This window comes from Gymnodraco acuticeps, unplaced genomic scaffold (genome assembly GCF_902827175.1).
Source record: "Gymnodraco acuticeps unplaced genomic scaffold, fGymAcu1.1, whole genome shotgun sequence".
Classification (NCBI taxonomy): Eukaryota; Metazoa; Chordata; class Actinopteri; order Perciformes; family Bathydraconidae; genus Gymnodraco; species Gymnodraco acuticeps.
In genome coordinates, this window is record NW_022991575.1 from 830,721 (window position 1) to 850,238 (window position 19,518).

General features: G+C 40.6%; 1 protein-coding gene across 3 annotated transcripts; it reads left to right on the top strand.

The window, feature by feature from the left end:
- Nucleotides 1-939: 939 nt before the first annotated feature.
- On the top strand, nt 940-18,373 carry LOC117533635 (aggrecan core protein-like). 3 transcript variants are annotated; one of them, XM_034197514.1, is made up of 20 exons: nt 940-1,175; nt 4,418-4,512; nt 4,708-4,799; nt 5,368-5,659; nt 5,969-6,143; nt 6,234-6,361; nt 6,476-6,769; nt 7,163-7,459; nt 7,561-7,735; nt 7,817-7,944; nt 8,023-8,316; nt 8,409-8,507; nt 8,592-10,301; nt 11,004-11,078; nt 12,037-12,150; nt 13,747-13,905; nt 13,996-14,078; nt 15,274-15,418; nt 17,685-17,867; nt 17,997-18,373. In XM_034197514.1, exons 2-20 carry the CDS (start codon nt 4,425-4,427, stop codon nt 18,059-18,061), a joined length of 4,596 nt encoding a protein of 1,531 aa, XP_034053405.1. In that variant the 5' UTR covers nt 940-1,175; nt 4,418-4,424; the 3' UTR covers nt 18,062-18,373. The 3 variants fall into 3 exon arrangements, with proteins under 3 accessions (XP_034053405.1, XP_034053406.1, XP_034053407.1); XM_034197515.1 differs by lacking the exon at nt 12,037-12,150 and having other exon boundaries at nt 17,997-18,372; XM_034197516.1 differs by lacking the exons at nt 12,037-12,150; nt 13,747-13,905; nt 13,996-14,078; ... (1 more) ...; nt 17,685-17,867; nt 17,997-18,373 and adding an exon at nt 11,460-11,590.
- Nucleotides 18,374-19,518: the final 1,145 nt, after the last annotated feature.

Below are 19,518 nucleotides of genomic sequence, written 5' to 3' on the forward strand. Positions count from 1 at the left end.
AGGATTGCACATGTCGCTGTTTCCTGCACACTGGGCATTCCGTGGTACCTGAGTGAAAGAGCAGCTTTGTCTTCGGTCTCTTTTCAGGAGTGAAAGTGAGCGGCAGAGAGAAGGTAACGGGGCGAGGCGTGATACTCTCAAATGTTTAAGGGGCCCAGTAAAGAGCCCAAAGGTGACGGCAGGACAACAGAGCAGAAAAGCAAGAGAAATCTGAGGCGGTTGGTTCAAAGATCTTCATTATAGGACGGTAGTGGTGGAATGTAACTCAGTACATTTACGTGACATCTGTAAGCGGTGGACTAATCACAACAGAGCCAGACAGCTAACCAATCAGAGCAGACTGGGCTCTGGTTTCAGACAGAGGGTGAAAAGAGGTGCTGCAGCACAGGCAGTATGAGAACAATAAAGACCCTTTTGAACATTAAAGCATGGAGACATGTCCCAGTAGTAGAGGCACTAAATACAAATATGAACCTGGAAATGAGTATAATAGGGCCCCTTAAAAAGATGATACAGACTGAAAGCCTTTTGACCAACATCATTTACATGTTGCCATCATTCCTTGCCATCACTCCTGTCGTAATTTGACAAAGATACACATTTGCACAAAGGATTTTAAATATATTACCTATCAAATGCTACAGTATGCAGTTTTACAGTATAACATAGAAACGGTGTGGTTTTTTTTGCAGTCCTTCGCAGTCATAACGTTATTTCATTCCTGCATGAAAGTCTGTACAAATGTGAAAGAATTGAATGAGATTCTGCACTTATTTAAGAAATATGCGGACTCTGAGATTACAGTCTAATTTATAGTATTATCTACTGAGTGGAAAAGTACAATGTTTCATAGGATGTGTTGGAAATCTTAAACATTGGTGTTTTTGTGTCAGTATTTAAGTTACACAAACTCACTACTCCCCCTATGCCTGCTTCTTTATTGAAGGCAGTACTCAGAGCCCCACATGCTCCACTGTGCAGCCTTACAGTGGTGTTTCAGGGGGTGTGACCAGGAGACCTGCTCCCCATCTCTTTCTTCTGCACACAGCCGAGCATCCTGCACTCTTTGCTGCTCACTGGACCTTAAAACTCACTACCTGGAGCTCAGCTGATCCAAAAATACACCACAGAAGAAGAGTTTGACTTTGACAAGAGGGAAGGTATTTCTACAAAAGGTGGGTGATGGATGTACTTTGTTTTATTGTTGCTTATGTGTAGTTATGTGTGATAGTAAAGTTGGAGTTATGAAGAGCACAAGGCCAATTTCATATGATAGAATTTTTCCTGAAAACAGTTTTTAAATAGGCCTACATGTAATTGTTTGTATTCTTTATATATCCTCATTTAGGATTAACATCCTTTTGGTAGGAAGTAGGTATATATTATACTGTAAAAAATGTATCTTATACTAAAAAGATGGTTTACATTTTAGTTTACCTGTGGATTCGAATTCCATCTTTGTGTTTATCATGGTTTTTTTTCATCTAAAAGCATCTCTTAGAAATGAAGGGACTCTATTTGTGTGTCACTTTAAAGCAGACTTAATCTTCTGGTTTCATATTTAGGTATAAGTCAGAAGAAAATTAAACCATTAAAACATAACAAATCTAAAATCATAATATCTTGATGCTTTTGGGAAACAAATGATATCCTAAATATGATACAGTACATGTTTGGCAGCAAAAAGTACCATTATTGATTAGTAGTAGTTGATTATTTTATAAAAGAGATTGATTCATTGATGAATAGACTGCAAGAAATCAATAAAATCAATAAAACGTTTACCCTCAAGAGTATTACAGTAAAATGATTGTGATTTATTTTTATTAGGAAGGCTTTTCTAATGCACTGTACATTCTCTATGCAATTATCAATATTGTGACAACGTATTCAAACCTGACCATATGAGAAATGTACATGCAGAGAGGAAATCTAAAAGAAGAGATAGACAGGTGAGGATGTCCCATGTGTGCCCCACCCCCGCCCCTCGACCCCTCCCTGCATGTCTCACACTTTCTGTCTGCTGCCTCAATGTTAGCAGTGTTGAGACGTGATGGAAAAAGCTTCTGTTCACAAAGGCCTCGGTGTCGTCAGAGTTGCCATAATACGGGCTTCAGGGGGAACAGATCTGCTCTTATGGGCCCCGGTCTCTTGGGGAGTGGACCGCAGCAGCTGAATGAGCTCAGTGTGAACTTTCTTCAAACATTTTTCGGAGTGTTCAAACACTTTGTAAAGTGTTTAGAAAATGTTATGATGAAGAAGCTGGAAACTGAGGGTTAGAGAACATGCTATATTGTTTAAAAGTTGGCGATCAGCCATCATATTGATGTTTTTCTTTCCTTCAATAGCGGCTATTTAAACAACTAGCAAATTAATTAAAATCATACATTAATACATTTCTAAACTAGTCAAATCAAATGATTTTTTTGTTAGATTGAAAAGGTTTTGAATGTGATTTTTTGAAGAGCTTTGTTAAATTGGTTAATTCCAGGGTGTTGAGGCATTAGGTTTTCGTTAAAACATGAAGCTACAGTATGTATATCTGAACACATTTTATGTTAAGCTTCCAGTTTATTTCACCAATGAACATTTATTTTGTTCTTATTGAACAACTGTTGCACAGGAAATCACATATTTGTATTGGTATATACACAACCAGTTCATGTTCAAGTCAAATTCACGGTCAATTCAGATTGAGTTCCATTGGGCAAAATCCAAACATGGACAAAACCAACCAGACAACAAAACTAACATTATATAAATAAAGCTAACTTTCATCTTAACATCAAAAGTAGAATCAAGGCAACATGTCTTAGGTGATGGGATGGGGTGCTTTTTCCTCCAGGATATATTTGGCAACAGTGTGACAGTCTTTTCAGGTTTTAGAAAGTATACTATATAACAAGATAATTAGCAATATAACACTGAGTTATGGTTTGAATATGTGCGTAATCTTTAAAAAAATAAATAAATTGCATTTGAGCTCTTTCACAAAGGCCTCGGTGTCGTCAGACTAAGACTAAGTACTTTTGAAATGAACTCTACAGATTGGAAGCAGTATATATTGAAACAGTTATAAAGTGAATAAATATAAACATATTATGTTAAGTTACTCTTCACAAACTCAAATACCAATCTGATCTGCTTCATCAGGACTGTGTGGATACTGTTTCTATCAAATTTGATTGACAATTAACGAAAACAACCAGAAACTGTCAACATCTTTTGATTTGAATCTTGCTAGATGGTAAATAAGCCCATAAAACAGAAATGTCTCCGTAATGGTTTAACTTTAGAAGACAATTGTGTTCTCATGTAAAACATGAAGCATCATGTAAGACCTTTTTTCCGGTGCCTAAAAAAGCACAAGTAAAGATAGCAAAAGGCAAAAAGTAAATAAATAATTCGAGTAAAAAACAAGGTACAATGCATAAGAGCAATCAAATATGTTATTCACTTATGGTTAATGCCACACAAACAGTACATATTAATGTATAATTTAGCAAATGTTTTCAGGTTGATCAGATTTAGCAAATGCTTGTGCCGAGACTAAAGTATCATGATGTTTGTAGCATATTTGATAATATGTGATAATTTGTTCCCCTGTGACGTCTGTGGATATGAACAAATAAACAAATTGGATTTGGAAAAAGTGTTTCACTGTAGAAGGAGGGAGGAGCAGGAAGGGTTACTCTGATGGAATAACAGCAAAACATTTGATTTTGAAAGAACTGGAGCTCCTTGTTTTCCTGTGAGAAAATCAGAGCGTTGGTTGTTAGCGAGTGTTGTAATCGCATCGCAGAGATGTGTGGTTGAGTCTTTCCCTTGAGAAATGTCGTTGCTGTGAAGCTGTGTGGAGGAAAACTGTATTCATGTCTGTTTGGGACTCTAAAGGTGGAAGGGTTGACTTCAAACAAGACAGACTTTAGGCAAAATGACTAATTTGAGTGTTATGATCCCAGTCCTAATTCCAGTGAGGAAGAATGTTGTCAGGACCAGGACAGAGCAGACATTCATGCCAGTATAACTGCAGGAACACTGGTGTACTCAGCATCATGTGTTTCCAATGAAGAGATGTAACTTTATATGGAGCTTCCATGTGTTCAGTGTGTAGAAAGAGATTTTGGTTTGCACTTCTGGATATTTCATTGTTTAATTCTGCTTCACCAAGTGATTGTTTTGGGATTTGATTCTGAAATCAGATATCTGAGACAAGCCATCACACTTTTACAAACACAAGTTGATTTAATGACACATTTAACTTAAATCTAAGCCTGTAGAAAATTATGATATTTTAGATGACATAGTTATGATCGATTCTATATGTCACACAGTACTACCTGATAATCTACTAATAATAATAATATATAATATAATTAACTTGGATTTCTGCTAATTTCCATTCTTTTCTTTCCAGATCAAATATGATAAGGTGGATTGTGTTGCTGTCTGTGAGTCTACATGTCATCTCAGCAGCATTTGATTACATTTATGAAGAGCACTCATTTATGGGTAAGAACGCATATTCATAAAGGGCATCTAATCATTTCATTCATTTATAAGAGTTTTCTGGCAAAGGATAAATTGTGGTAGAAACGTCCTATTTTAAATTCAGTGTACTGTCATCTTCTCATCAATGCTGATGATACTACCATGTCTAACTTTTGGAGTGCATTCACCAGAAAATCTTTCTGATCTCTTCCACAGACCCAGAGGATGTGCTGAGCGTGAGCATTCCTCTGGAGGAGCCACAGCGTCCTCTACTGGGAGCAACGTTGGTGCTACCGTGTTACTTTGAGGTGTGTAATCCAACCAGTATGGTTTGGTTTCCACTTTTGGTTTGGTTTCTCAGATTGTGAACAGAGCCACCATTCACACAATCTAAATATTCACTGCACAATATAAAGGACCTTTTCTTGGAAACACCTAATCAAATTAGTACATGACATGTACTGTGAACGGGGTTACTTATTGCCCTAATGATCACTGGGGCAGGATAGAAACTCCCTCCAGAGGGGACTTTGGGATATTAGCCTATGCACAACATTTTCATACACAAATACCTATATAAGGAGAGGGAAAACCCCAAAATGTTTAATAGGGTATTTTTAACTCTACAGCACAGACATTTCTCAGGAGTTGGTGTAAACCAAAACCAGACTAGAAAGAAGAATAGACTTCAATTCATCAAATCAACAAAAACACAACTCTAAATTCAAAGCCAATGTTGCTCAGTGTCTGCTGGATGTGTAAATATGTCAAATGTTCTTGGATTAGCTTGTGTGCAATAAGTAAGAGAGGTTATACTTGTATACTGAGAATGGACTGAAATTGGCGGTGAATAGGGTTTTTGTTTTTTCACGTTAGGACCACACTGTCCCAGACCCAGGAGCTCCCTCCATCGCACCGCTCGCTCATCGAATCAAATGGAGCCATGTCACTAAAGAAAAAGTCACGACTATTTTAGTGGCCTTGGAAGGACAGGTGCTTATCAGTGAGAGCTACCTGGACAGAGTTCATCTGGTGGGCTACCCCATGACTTCTACAGATGCTAGCATCAAGATATCTGAGCTGTGGTCCAGTGACACAGGAGTCTACCGCTGTGAGGTTCAGCACGGCATCGAGGACAGCCATGACATCGTCCATGTGCAGGTTCAAGGTATGAAAATAAGCAGTCAAAGCCAGAGGAAAGAAATCCCATTATCCATCAAAAAATGTTTTCCTCTGATTGGTTGCCAAATATTTGTAGGTGTGATCTATAAAGTGTCATTACTCACTGCGAAGAGACCACATCTAGAGGACAAGTAAACACATCTACTCAAGTGGCGGTGAAAAATGCCATTACTCCTTCAAGTGATGGGGGGTTGTTCAGCTTTTCAAAGGATTTCTGCATTATGTCAAGTTTTGTTGTATCGATCAACAAGTATTTAATGTTTGGCTAAAATCAAGTCCTATTTTTACTCTCTAGGTATGGTGTTCCACTACCGAGCCATCATTGGCCGCTACAGTTTGACTTTTGAAAAGGCAAAGGCAGTTTGCATGCAGAACAGTGCGGTCATGGCTTCACCTGAACAGCTTCAAGCAGCCTACGATGATGGCTTCCACCAGTGTGACGCTGGCTGGCTCTCCGACCAGACCGTCAGGTTGGTTTATCAAAACATCTCTGAGGCACCTGTTCTGCCCTGGTTCTCTAAGACCCCAACCATACAAAACGTATCTCCATTTAATTAAAGGTACCCGATACGAGATCCTCGTGTGAACTGCTATGGTGACAAAGAGGAGCTGCCTGGGGTCAGGACATACGGAGTGAGAGACCTCAATGAGACTTATGATGTCTACTGCTTCACTGAGAAGATGACAGGTATGCTGCGATGAACACTGCTATTTCGCTGATTGTAATTGATTCTGTGCATTTGCAGGTTTGGGTAATCTAAACTCCTATTTGACTGTTATTGACCTCTCTTATCACACACAGGGAGAGTTTTCTACACTGCTGCTGCAGAAAAGTTCAACTTCTCTGAGGCTGAGTTTGCATGCTCCAGTCAGGGAACTCAGTTGGCCACTACTGGTCAGCTGTACCTGGCCTGGCAGGGTGGGATGGATGTCTGTAATGCCGGCTGGCTGGCAGACAGGAGCGTCCGCTACCCTATTAACATCCGTCGGCCGCAGTGTGGAGGGGGTCTGTTGGGGGTGCGAACTGTGCACCTCTACACAAATCAGACAGGATACCCACTTCCCGAGTCTCGCTACGATGCGTTCTGCTACACAGGTAAGCTATCATTTTAAGAAAGAATGACACCAAGAGCACTGTTCTGCTTAATATCAGATATACGTACTCTACTTAAATATCCTCATGCCTAGAGATTGAACTTTGATAGTAAAAGGTTATACTTTCCGATTAACAAAAAAAAACAACTGTGCTCTTTGAATGAACTCTCAGCAGGAAAAAGGAGTCTGCAGGCAGACTCAATTCCCGCTTATTAAAGTTGAGCATAAACAGTTTTAGGTTGGCGGAGAAAGCTGGTGAACTTTTTATTAATTAAAAGAGAGTTGACCCTTTAAGAGATAATTAGATAACCATGGAAAAAAGCACAACTTATGACCAAACATAGCGATATCCACAGCAAAGATGTCTTACTACTCCCTTCTCTATCACCTTCAGAGTCCACTGATGAGGAAGGTTCAGGCATCATAGAAGAAGGAAGTGGTTTGCTGAGTGTTACTACGGTGACACTGAGCCCAGAGGTGTTCTTCAGGAGGACAACCACAGAGAGTGAGGCGGTTGGAGAGGTGGAGACTCAGCAGCCTACCCAAGTGGACTTCACAGAGAGCCCTATCCAGCTGCCGCTACCTCAGCCACCAAATGTCACTGAGTTGGTGGTTGACCTGATAGAGCCGGCCACCGCCCGACCCGACACACGTAGGGAACCCGGCAAAGGCTTTGTGATGCCTCCTACTGGTCAGTGATATAACTGTTAATGCATGGTTGGACGACTGTAGCATCATATAGAAAGTCCATTTGGTGTCCCTTATGAGGATGTCCCTTGTTTTTCGGTGCAGGTGTGGTGTTCCATTATCGTTCAGGCTCCAGCCGCTATGCTTTCACCTTCGTTGAGGCCCAGCTGGCCTGCCAAAGTGTTGGAGCCTCCATAGCCACGCCAAAGCAGCTGCAGGCAGCATACAAGGCTGGATATCACCAGTGTGATGCTGGATGGTTACTGGACCAGACTGTAAGGTAAATACAAAATGCATTTTTAGAGCAGGTAGAGAGATTCTTGTCCCAAACAAAAAGTCACCAATTGTTCTGTTTTTTTAGGTATCCCATTGTTTTCCCTCGAGAAAAGTGTGATGGAGATCTAGGGGAACTACCTGGAGTTCGGTCATATGGTTTAAGGCCAGGAGACGAGAGATATGATGTGTACTGTTACATTGATGGTATCAAGGGTAAGAAAACATTTCGCAAAGCCCAGAGACTTATTTGTTTTCTATCTTGTTCACCATATTGACATTCCTGCTCCACAGGGGAGGTTTTCCATGTGGGTTCCGCTGAGGGTCTCACCTATGATGAAGCTTCTTCTAGCTGTCAAGAGCAGAACGCAGTACTAGCCTCCCCTGGAGAGCTGTACGCAGCCTGGAAAATGGGTTTTGACAAGTGTCGCGCTGGCTGGCTAGTGGATCGCAGCGTTCGTTATCCCATCAACAAACCCCGTAATGGGTGTGGGGGTGGGAAACCAGGAATACACACTGTTCACGCTCACCCCGACCAGATAGGCTCCCCTGAACTTGATGCCAGATTTGATGCATACTGTTTTAGAGGTAAACACTTGACTGTTATCAAACAAACTCATTCTGGATTGTCATTTTCTTCATCATTCATTGAGCATTATCTTTTTGTTTAATTCTTACAGCGGATTTTCTACTAATTGCAAATGAAACTGGACTGAACATCACAGATATCGAAGCAGCCCTCCTTAACCTAACATCAATTACTGATTTGTTGAAACCTGGTAAGCCATAATTTAAAATAACAAATAACTTTCAAATGTCTTTATTTCCAATGGACCTAACTTGTTCTTTCTATGTCATTTTAGCTGTTCCTTCCATTGTTGCTCCTATTCCTGTGGAGACTTCGGGCTCTGGCTCCGGATCTGCAGACTTTGGCTCGGGGTCTGCCGTTGATGGTGCCTCTGGTGGTCACTCAGGAGATCTGTCTGGATCTGGTGACCTGTCTGGTTCCGGTGATCATGTTACCTCTGGAGAATCGTCTGGTTCTGGAGCATTTTCTGGTTTTGGACGTTTGTCTGGTTCTGGAGACCTTTCTGGTTCTGGAGACTTATCTGGTTCTGGTCATTTGTCTGGGTCTGGAGACCTATCCGTTTCTGGAGACCTATCCGGTTCTGGAGACCTATCCAGTTCTGGAGACCTATCTGTTTCTGGAGACCTATCCGGTTCTGGAAACCTATCTGTTTCTGGAGACCTATCCGGTTCTGAAGACCTATCCGATTCTGGAAACCTATCCAGTTCTGGAGACCTATCCAGTTCTGGAGACCTATCCAGTTCTGGACACCTATCTGGCAGTGCCGAGCTGCCAAGTGGGGCATCAGGTTTCAACAGTGCAGATGCTTCTGGGTCAGCTCTCAGTGGTGAAGGATCCGGCATCACTGTAGTTTTTTCGGGAATGGACAGCATTGTATCTGGAGACGGCTCAGCTTCAGGAGGACTCCAAGAAGCTGGAGAAGGAAGCACAGGGATCTTTATATTCCCTTCATCTGAATCAGGGTCTGGAATGCTCAGTGGTAGCGGGGATCTGTCTGGATCTGGTTTCAGCTCTGCGGAGAGTGGCTCTTCCATAGACAGCTCTGGGGAAAGTGGACAGTTTTCTGGCATGTTCTCCGGTTTCATCACAGGCCAGGACTTTTCTGGGTTTCATGGTTTCCCATCAGGATTCTCTTCAGGAAGTGCTAGTGGACACTCGGGAGAGCTTTCGGGAAGTGGAGACTCACAGATCTTACTAATAGATGGACAACTTATCGATGCGTCTATCTCTACTACCAACAAGGAGTATGAGTTTGGTGGAGGCCTACTGGCATTCAGTGGCTCTGGAGACATCTCAGGGTCTGGGATTATCAGTGGGGATCTCAGTGGCTCCACCTCTGGAAGTGGCTCTGGGTTCTTCTCCTCAGGCGTGACCTTTATTGGGTCAGGGTTCACCGACCTAACAGTGTCATCCTCTGGAGAGCAGGAAGCCTCTGGTTTATTAGTGTACAGCTCTGGACAGGGAAGTGGTGGACATTTGTCTGGATTTGGAAGCTCAAGTTTTATCTCGGGTTCTGGATCGGGAATGTCTGGATCTGAGTCCTCAACGAGCGGAGAAGAAAGCAGTGTTACATTTTTAAGTGGGGATTTTACGTCAGAGGTATCCAGAGACACTACACTGTCTATGGAGCTTGGAGACGGATCAGTGGAGTACAGTGGAGATGGAAGCAGTAGCAGCAGTGGTTTGTCCTCTGGCACTGGAGACAACCACTTATCCACAGCCAGTGGCTCTTCTTCAGGATCTTCCTCTGGGGATCTGCCGACGGTGGTGCCACCCTCACCATCCAGTAACTGGGCACTGACTGAGAGCACCATAGGGCCAGAGGAAGTCCATGGTCTGGTGGAACCAACCCAGATCCCTGTCGACGTCTATGGAACTCCATACTCTGTACTCGCCCCCGCAGGACTGGCTGCCCCTCCTACCGCAGCTTCACCAACCTCTGTGCAGACACCAGGCTTTGTGAAAGGAACTGATTCACTGGAGGGTAGGTTAACAGTTTTCAACAGTGTCATTCTTGGGAAATGGAGGGATAGAGTATATGTAGCTAGGCTTTAATGGCCCTTTCGGAATGATTATTATGGGTTGTGTTTTTTTTTTGGATAATGTCTGTTTGACTAAAAGGCTTTCTGTCCAATGGACAGTCACCCATTGACAGCCCAATGTTCAATTATCACAATATAGTGTACGTTACAGCCCTTTGAGCATTGGGCTGGAGGTTTTAAACCTGCTTTTACAGAAATCTAAAATGTCTGTTTAGACTTCTTAGTACCGTGGAAGGGCAATATAACTTCATTAGCTTTAACAAGATTTCAGGTTGACTCGTCATTTTATGTTCAGTGTTCTGTTTTTGGCAAATTTGAGATCTCATCTCATCAACACACCAATAAAATGAAAATGTACAGTACTGAATTAAAACACAAACATATTGTATCTTGTGAATAATTTTTTTTAAATGACAGCCCTATTGCAATATGCCTGTTGAGTATATGCATCCTAGAGCGTAGAAATAAACAGAAACTAATTTATAATAACATGGATTTGAATGAACATTAGAGGGAGGGTGCATTTAAGTCGCTAATGCTGCGGCATATGCACAATTGAGGGCAACTGCTACATCAGATCCGATTAAACACTAACTTCTTTTGAAAGAAGCACATGTAATTAAATAAATGGACCTGTTTTCTAGGTTTTAACCCGTGTGAACCCAACCCCTGTGGTGCTTCTTTATGCATAGTAGAGGATGGGGTTGCTGTCTGCCATGGTAAGTCCCACAATGTTTGCGACTGCAATTTTCTTCTCTTCTCCTTTCTTTCTTTGAAAAATACAAGATGATGTTAGGTTTTAACATACTTTTCCAGTTGCATTTCTCTGTATCTACATGTATGTTGTTCAGAACTTTGCATGTCTTATATTATTGGTCTGCATTCTGTTTATTAATCAATACTTTCAGATATAGTCAACTGGTGGGATTATGTTGACTGTATATTTATTACTAGACTTAACAAAATATTTTCTTTCCCTCCCTGCTGTTGTGTTCTTATGTATTGCATCACATTTGTACTTGAATGTGTTGTGTTTCTTTGATTTCCTGTTTGTATATTGTGTCTGTGTCGTGCTATGTGTCTCTGTGTTTGTGTGGCAGTTTGAATGTTTGGGTCCTTGTCAAATGTTCATCAGCTCTGCATCTGAGGTTGTACAGCCTCTGTGTCACTCGTTGTAATCACAGTCTTCAGCCTCTATGTTGGTTTTGGTTTGCTGTGCCAGTGCGCCGCCTCCACTCTGCTGTATGCATGCTAAACCCGGGGCAACATATGTGCTTTCTGGCACCATATGGGTGCTCTCATCCTGTTGGAATTTGAATACTATACTTCTGCTGCAACTAACTACAGATTCAAACATAAACTTACTGCAGATATAATAATTATAATGTATTCTCTTGGAAGAGATAAAAACATATTTGGGATATATTTCAGTATGTTTCATCATTTGGTAACCTGAAAATAGGATTTATCAAAAACAGAGGAACATGGATTATAATTTTGTTTGCAGTAAGTAGTTTGCATCAGAGGTTGCAGCTGCCTACAGTATTGTTCAATAACTTGTCAGTCCTGAGGTGTGATATTCCTTTTATCACTGCTTTTACTCCCTTACCTTGCTGGGCAACTTCCCATCCCCACCCTACGCTTAAACAGTAGTTTCACCCGCCCCCTTTTTTGCAGAGGTAGATGTGTGCCATCCCAACCCTTGTGCCAATGGAGCCACCTGTGTGGAGAGTGCAGAATCTTACAAATGCTTATGCCTGCCAAGCTACGGAGGGGAAAGATGTGAGATCGGTATGAGATCAGCTTCTGCTTATAACTAAACTAACAACAGCCCCTCAAAAACAACTGAAGAAAGAGAGATGCTAATCATCACCAGCATCATTACTGGCTGGGGCTCTATGAGGAGACCTGGTGTCCAGAAGTCGAAGATGCCAACCTGCTGCAATGTCCTAAATTTGCCAGGAGACAGTGTTTTCTAAAGGGCAAAAAGCTATAAAAGAAACTAAAGGGTTGGTTCATCCAAATCACAAAAAACCTGAGAAGCGTCTACTAATGCAGTATTAGTTACTGAACAATTGAGTCTTTGGGAAACCATTTTCTTGGTTGTCATACAGTAGCAACACACCTTTAAAGGAATGGCAGGTCTGTCAAGTTTGTCATCATTTCAATTTGCAAAAAATATAAACATGTGGTTCTAGTAAGAGCTAAACTTGAAATGGATTGTACTGTAGTGTTAATTCATTTTAATTAAATTAAATAACAACATCAGGTGTAAAAAATTGATTGTTTGTCGAAAGAAAGAGGCTAACGTTAGCATGTCTGGCTAACTAGTGCTAGCGTCTACAGTAGTATCCAAGCGTTACATCCAGTGGCGGACTGGCCATCGGGACGTTCGAGACGAATCCCGATGGGCCGGTACCACTCGGCCCACTCCGATCAGGCCACTAGGTCCACCGTTTCCCCGCAGCGAGGCTTCCCCGCCCCCCGTTGACAGTGCACCGCCCCTGGTTACATCCAACATAAGGGATTTCAGATTCCATTTGAAATAACCGTGTTTAGTTTATCCATTAAATCTAAAATAGTCCCAGAGTCCACTGTAACAGACAAGCATGACATCATTAAATAATGACATTTTGAGATGCAGATCTGTCTTCCAAAGATGTCGAAAAATTACCAAGTTTGAATGAAGAGAGACAATTACTTTTTAAAACCCAACTGCATGATGTATTTTATAAAAGAATGTCCTATCCACCATAAAACATTATACATGCTGTAAAACTGTAACAGGGATAATTTATTTGATATAAAATACTCCCAATGAAAACTGCTGTCAAGGTGTTCAGACACAAGGTGGAAATATATCTTGTAATTTGGTTGAACTGATCCTTTAAGTAATTACGGCAAGAGAATGAATGAAGCCTTTGAATGCTACTGTAAAAATAAAAACTCACTCCTGCTTTACTGTTGGGCAGGGCTCCGCTTATGAATAAGTTTCCATTCTGCATTGAGACGTTTGTTCTGTCAGAATGGAAAACACTGCCCATCGTCAGACTTGCACTGGATGCCAAAGGAAACTGAGGGCATCGTAATGGGAAAATATGCTTCTCACTGAACACAATTTCTGAATATATAACTGAAACACTACATGGGTTATGAAAAATATCAAGCACTTCATCAGCTGCTCCATTACTAATACCGCTTAGATAGCAGAAATAATGATAAGAATACATAAGAGCTTCTCATCATCTGATGCTGTGCTTTAGTTTTAAAACCCATTTGTAGATGTTAGTCTCAGCGGCCTACAAATTGAAAACATGTACTAAACTATACTGAATATTGAAATGAATATGCCATACATTAAATGAATGATGACTCTTGCGGCTGCAGATGAGCAGCAGTGTGAAGACCGTTGGACTAAGTTTCAGGGGAACTGCTACCGACACTTCTCTGACAGAAAGTTGTGGCTGGATGCAGAGCAGCAGTGCAGGGACATGAACGCCCACCTGGCCAGCATCATCACCCCAGAGGAGCAGGACTTCGTCAACTGTGAGTGCACAATGTGCTGTGGTTTATTTGTGTTCACAGAGATGTAGACAATTTAAAACCAAGATCTCAATATACTTTTTTCTCCTGCAGTAAATGGACAGAACTATCAGTGGATCGGGCTGAATGACAAGACCGTAGCGAATGACTTCCGCTGGACGGATGGCACTCCACTGGTGAGTGAGGACTAGATATAGTCAGGGCCAAATATAGTATAGTTTGGTGTGTAACCCATTAAATCAAAGTCTACTTGTGACCTCTACTCTATGACTCTACTTTGGTAGGAAATTCAATCAAAACAGCTAAAAAGAGACGTAACATGACCATAAATGGATGCAAAACAAATAAGAAGTAAAACAACAAACAAGCTAACAACATTTTGTGTATCTTTTAGCATCTTGAAAATGGTGGTTCATAGTAATGTTTCAGCCTGAGCCTCTTGTCTACAATTCTTTCACAAAGGGCCCATTGTTCTTAATAATATGTCTCTGCTTCAATTACTTAAATATGTTAAATTATCCAGTAATTATTTTTCATTGGCTTTACTTTCCTGTTAATTAAATCACATTCCTTATATACGTATTATTATTTATGCATTAATCTAACCTTAGAGTCTACATTTGAATTTCTGTTTGGTTCTATATTGACTTGCATTTTACTGTGTATTAGTTTATTAGAGACGTGCGTTTAAAATGAACAAAGCACTTGTGATAAAATTTCTGAGCATTTGAATGCAAATTCACACACTTCATCATCAGGTCTGAAATAGAAACAACAGCTGCACCACTCCACCCACCTCACCTCAAGGTTTATCTGAAGGCACAAAATTACCAAACCAGTGCAAGCACAAAAACTAATTACTAATGTGTTTGAATATAACTCGGCACTGTTATTAAAAAATGTTGCTGCGATGGTGGAAGCCTGTTGCTTCAGGACCAGTGGGATGATCTACAAACTGTTTGTATTACCATGAGCCAGGTTTTCCTTTGCTGCTGGCAACCTTGTATTTTTGGCTGTAGCCCTCTGTATCAGAACACCTGTTGCCTCATCGAAATGAATTATAGATGATGCGTAGGTAGCACACAGTGTTACTGCGCCTTAAGGATAGAGGATCATGGAGAAGGAGAGAGATGCAACAAAAGGGAAAGTCAAGCACATATTTGGGACATTTTTTCTCTAAAAGGCATGCATAGCGTTGAAGTAGATTGGACATGTGGAACGTGACAGAACAATGAAAAACAAGATCATATCCTGCTTACGTACAGAGTACAGTACAGAATACGTTTTCAAATTAAACGTTGTTGTCCTTCTTACCTATTCTCTGTATCAGAGTTCACCTTGTAGTAATGTATGTTTCCTTCTCTTCTTAAGCAATACGAGAATTGGAAGCTGAACCAACCTGATAATTACTTCAACTCAGGAGAAGACTGTGTGGTGATGATCTGGCATCAGAACGGCCAGTGGAATGACGTGCCGTGCAACTACCGCCTGCCGTTCACTTGCAAGAAAGGCCCCGGTATGTTGGTTAGAGAAAAAAAGAACATCTTTAATTAAGTTTTTTTGCTGTTTTACTTTATTTTGTGCCATCAATCAATCAATGTTTATTTATATAGCCCAATATCACAAATGTTGCATTTGTCTCAGTGGTCTTCACAGTTTGTACAGAATATCAGTATGACAATACGACACCCTCTGTCCTTAGACCCTCACATCGTACAAGGAAACACTTCCAAAGAAACCCCACAGTTTAACGGCAAAATGGGAGAAGACTGCCCATATGCATTCATTTCATCTTTGTATAGAGTTTCTTTGGTACATTTGGTGGTTTATCAAAGCGTGTTAGTTAGTTATCAAAGCGTGTTAGTTTAAAAAATCCTTCTGGAAATGTGAGGTAAAACTAAAGAAAAAAGCTAAAAAGGCTAAAGAAGTCCCAGAGCTCAAGAGTTGGTAATTCTCCATCATTTTAGCAGAGGTATGAGGGGACTCTTTCACACGTATGAAAAACGTATAATTACTTGGCATTTAACAACTTCCTGTTCCCTAGTCTATAAATCTAAGTTTTTTTTAACTTGTTCTTGTGTACCTGCCTGAAATAAGGTCTGTGGTTAACACAAGCTAAAGATACATTTTATTTTGTTATTGGACCTAAAAGATAAAATACCCCACTTGTAAATGTCCAAAGCTTTTATATGGCATAAAAACAACAGTTGCGAAAAAGTGACTAAATGAGTCAACTATACTACTATCATCACGCTGAACATTAGCCGCTTTTAGCTTAAGGTTGCTGATGTGAAGTTATGCGACACTTCGCTTATAGCCTAACGTTGGCTTAACTTCTTGCATTTGCAGTTACTGTACGCTTCAAAATCAAAAAGTGTTGTCAATATGTAAAGACTATGCTTCTGAACAAAACGTTTAAGTATCATAAATGTGTGTTATCTTATTTTGCGTTATATTCGTAAATCAAATGGCAAAAACCCATTGGATTTTGTTAAGCCCTGAGTCTGTTTTTCAGGTTTCAGGCTCGAAAATGACATGCCCAGAACAAATGACTATATCTCCACTTCTAAAAGGGGTAAATTAATAATTTATTTTCTCAAAGCAATGATACACCTGTGAGTTGGATGTAGAAAAGTCAGAATCAATATAGATGTTTTTATTTTAAAGTAAATTCAGATTGAACATAGTAAAACAAATTAAATTATAGTTTTCGTCCAAAACAAACCCATTATTACTTATAGTGAAAACCACCGTTGAATGATGGGATAGTAGACTAAAAGCTTTAGGAATCCAAACTATAATAAGTACCCTGTATCAAGATTGATGCAAAACAAGTTAAATTTGACCTTATTAGAGAGGTTTAGAAAAAAAAAACACTTCTGGGGTCATTTGAGTGTATTTACCATATCTCTGGAACCCATCGGTCGATTTTGGTAATTGACACCTCTTTTGAACCGTTAGAGCCAATATAAATTCAAGGGGAGGTTCTTAAATCCATCTAAACATTACCATTGGTGAATGAGAGTGATGCGCAGCCAGCATGCCCTAAATCGGAAGCTGGGCTACAGCTCTCATACACTCTATATGAAAACTATACTCTTATTGACAAAATGTTATGATGGATTATCAGTAATCATTTCAAAGTGACACAGAGACATTGGATTAACCTTCAGCAGCTTTTATATGCGTTTTAATGCCATTGAACACAACTTTTGATCAGAAAACAGCGAAGGTAAGACTTATTTGCCATTTGGCTCCGTAAAGTGAAGTTGTGTGTTGTCTTAGGTCGCACAGTGATGATACAGTGATGATACTTATACCATTGGAATCTGTGGAATCTCAGCTTTCATATGATATCTTGTTTGTGCAGATATTTCGCTTAGTGCTAATTCAGACGATCGGCGTTAGAGTTGTGTTTTGTTTCGGTAATAATTGTTCATGTCGTCAGTTAGCTGAGTTTCTTGCCGTTAAGTGGGTATGACAAATTAATAGGTTGTTAAATGTTAAGAAGCCCTGAGACACAGTTTCGTGAATATTGTTGTGTTTTGCCCCCGAGGGCGGGGGCATGGGGTTTAACAGGTTTTAAGGGAGCTCATGTGTTGCTTTATACCAAGGTTGGCCTACAATAATATATATATATAATAATATATCAGTATTGATTGATATTGGTCTGATTACAACAGTATTGCCTACTATACTGAAAACACTTCTAAACACTTCTGAAAAATACAATATATACATGGCACAGGGTGTGACACCGTTACCTCTCGCTCTGTCCTCAGTGTCCTGTGGCGCCCCGCCTGAGGTGGAGAATTCCCATATGTTTGGTAACAAGAGGGAAGAATACCCTGTCAACTCCATCATCCGCTATCAGTGCAACCCAGGGTTTTTACAGCGCCACCCTCCGGTGGTCCGATGTAAGGCAGACGGTCAGTGGGAGGAGCCCCAAGTGGAATGTACTGATGGTGAGTGCAGTCTGTGTTGATTCCCCTTTGTTCACCTTGGGACTAAATTGTAGGAAAACCTCTCCGCAGGTAACGCAACTGTGTTGAATTATGTGAACTCACTCTTGTTGTTTTTCTCCTTCGCCACAGTTAAAGCCAGAAAAAGAACACAGCCGAGCACTAACAGGATGGCAGCTGGTGGCAAGCTTCACTAGAAGAAAAAAAAAGAGGACTTCATTATTTAAGAACGTTTGCAGCACAAATCCATTTTTTATTTTAGTGAAGATGACTTTAAAGGGTATAATAGTTGGAAGGCTACATCATTTTTTGATCCCCTGTCCCTCATAATATATTTTAATTATATATAATATTTTTGATTGCTCTGAGTTTATTTGCATTGTGTGTTGTGATTTAATTTTGTTTAGTGAATCTATTGCATACCCAGTTAGAAATTGTTGGTTCTAAAAACATTCTGAGAATGTTACCATTCATTGTTCTAGGAATGTTTTCAGTGGGAAGTTTTATTTTGGTTCCCAGAATGTTCTTCTGAAAGGTAGGATAACGTTCTCTAAAAACATTCTTAAAATGCTTGGTAATACCCTTTTATAAATGTTTTTGATAAAATTGTTAGAACATTATGCCCTACTATTCTTAAAACGTTTTCAGCTACATGTTAGATTTGTTTATGTTGCCAGAATGTTATTATTTTAGAGTAGGATAACGTGCTTTATCGTTCTGATTTATCAACAGCTAGTACAAGTCACTGTCGGTGTCACATGTATTGGAGGGGACCCAGAATCAGACTAGGAATCAGCTGGTGAGCGTAACATTTGTTTATTAGAAAAGGGGAGCTGGGAGTGGAGGGTGGTTATGGCGGCAGTGGGAAACAGAGCAGACCAGCAGGCAGGGGGGGGGGGGGGGGGGGGGGGGGGACACACACACAGTAGAAACAAACACATACAAACACTAACAGGGGTCTCAGGGACGGGCAGTGACAGTCGGTCCGTTCTTCTATATGTCTGTCGGTCTCAAATCTAAAGGGTGCAATAACGATTTTCATCCACTATGCATAAACAGCGGACACTGTTTATACGCAGCCCTAACAAAGAAACCACACACGGCCAGATAGCTTATCTAATGCCTCTTTCACACCAACGCGGTTCTAGGACTGGTTCGGAGCTAGAGCCTGATAAGCACCGTTTTTTCCTGTTCACGCCGCAGCGGAGCCGGCTCTTTTCCCTGAAAACCGGTTCTTACCAAGCTCCAAAAAATTGTCAGTTTAGAAGCAAGAACCGCATATGTCACGCTTACTTCGGAGGCGGGGGCAGGGGCGGGATCAACCTGAGCAACAGTTTATGGCGAGTATGGCAAATAAAAGTTGTAACAAGTAGTAGTGCTGAGCAAAGTGATTAGAACGCGACCACACACTTGTAAAAAAAACACACTTTATAAAGTCAGGCAACACTAACTTAGTGTGATTCTGTTTATTTGTACCTTACTTTGACCATCCGTTCGCTGTTATTGATCATTGTGGAGAGAGGCAGACATTTTGTTTTGTATTATAGCAGCTATAATACAGGTTGTCATGTCCGACTATCACAAGTAGAATCATAATGAAAAATACGCCGGTAAAATGTGCCTGTAGAAAATGGCTTATGCCACAATAGGATAG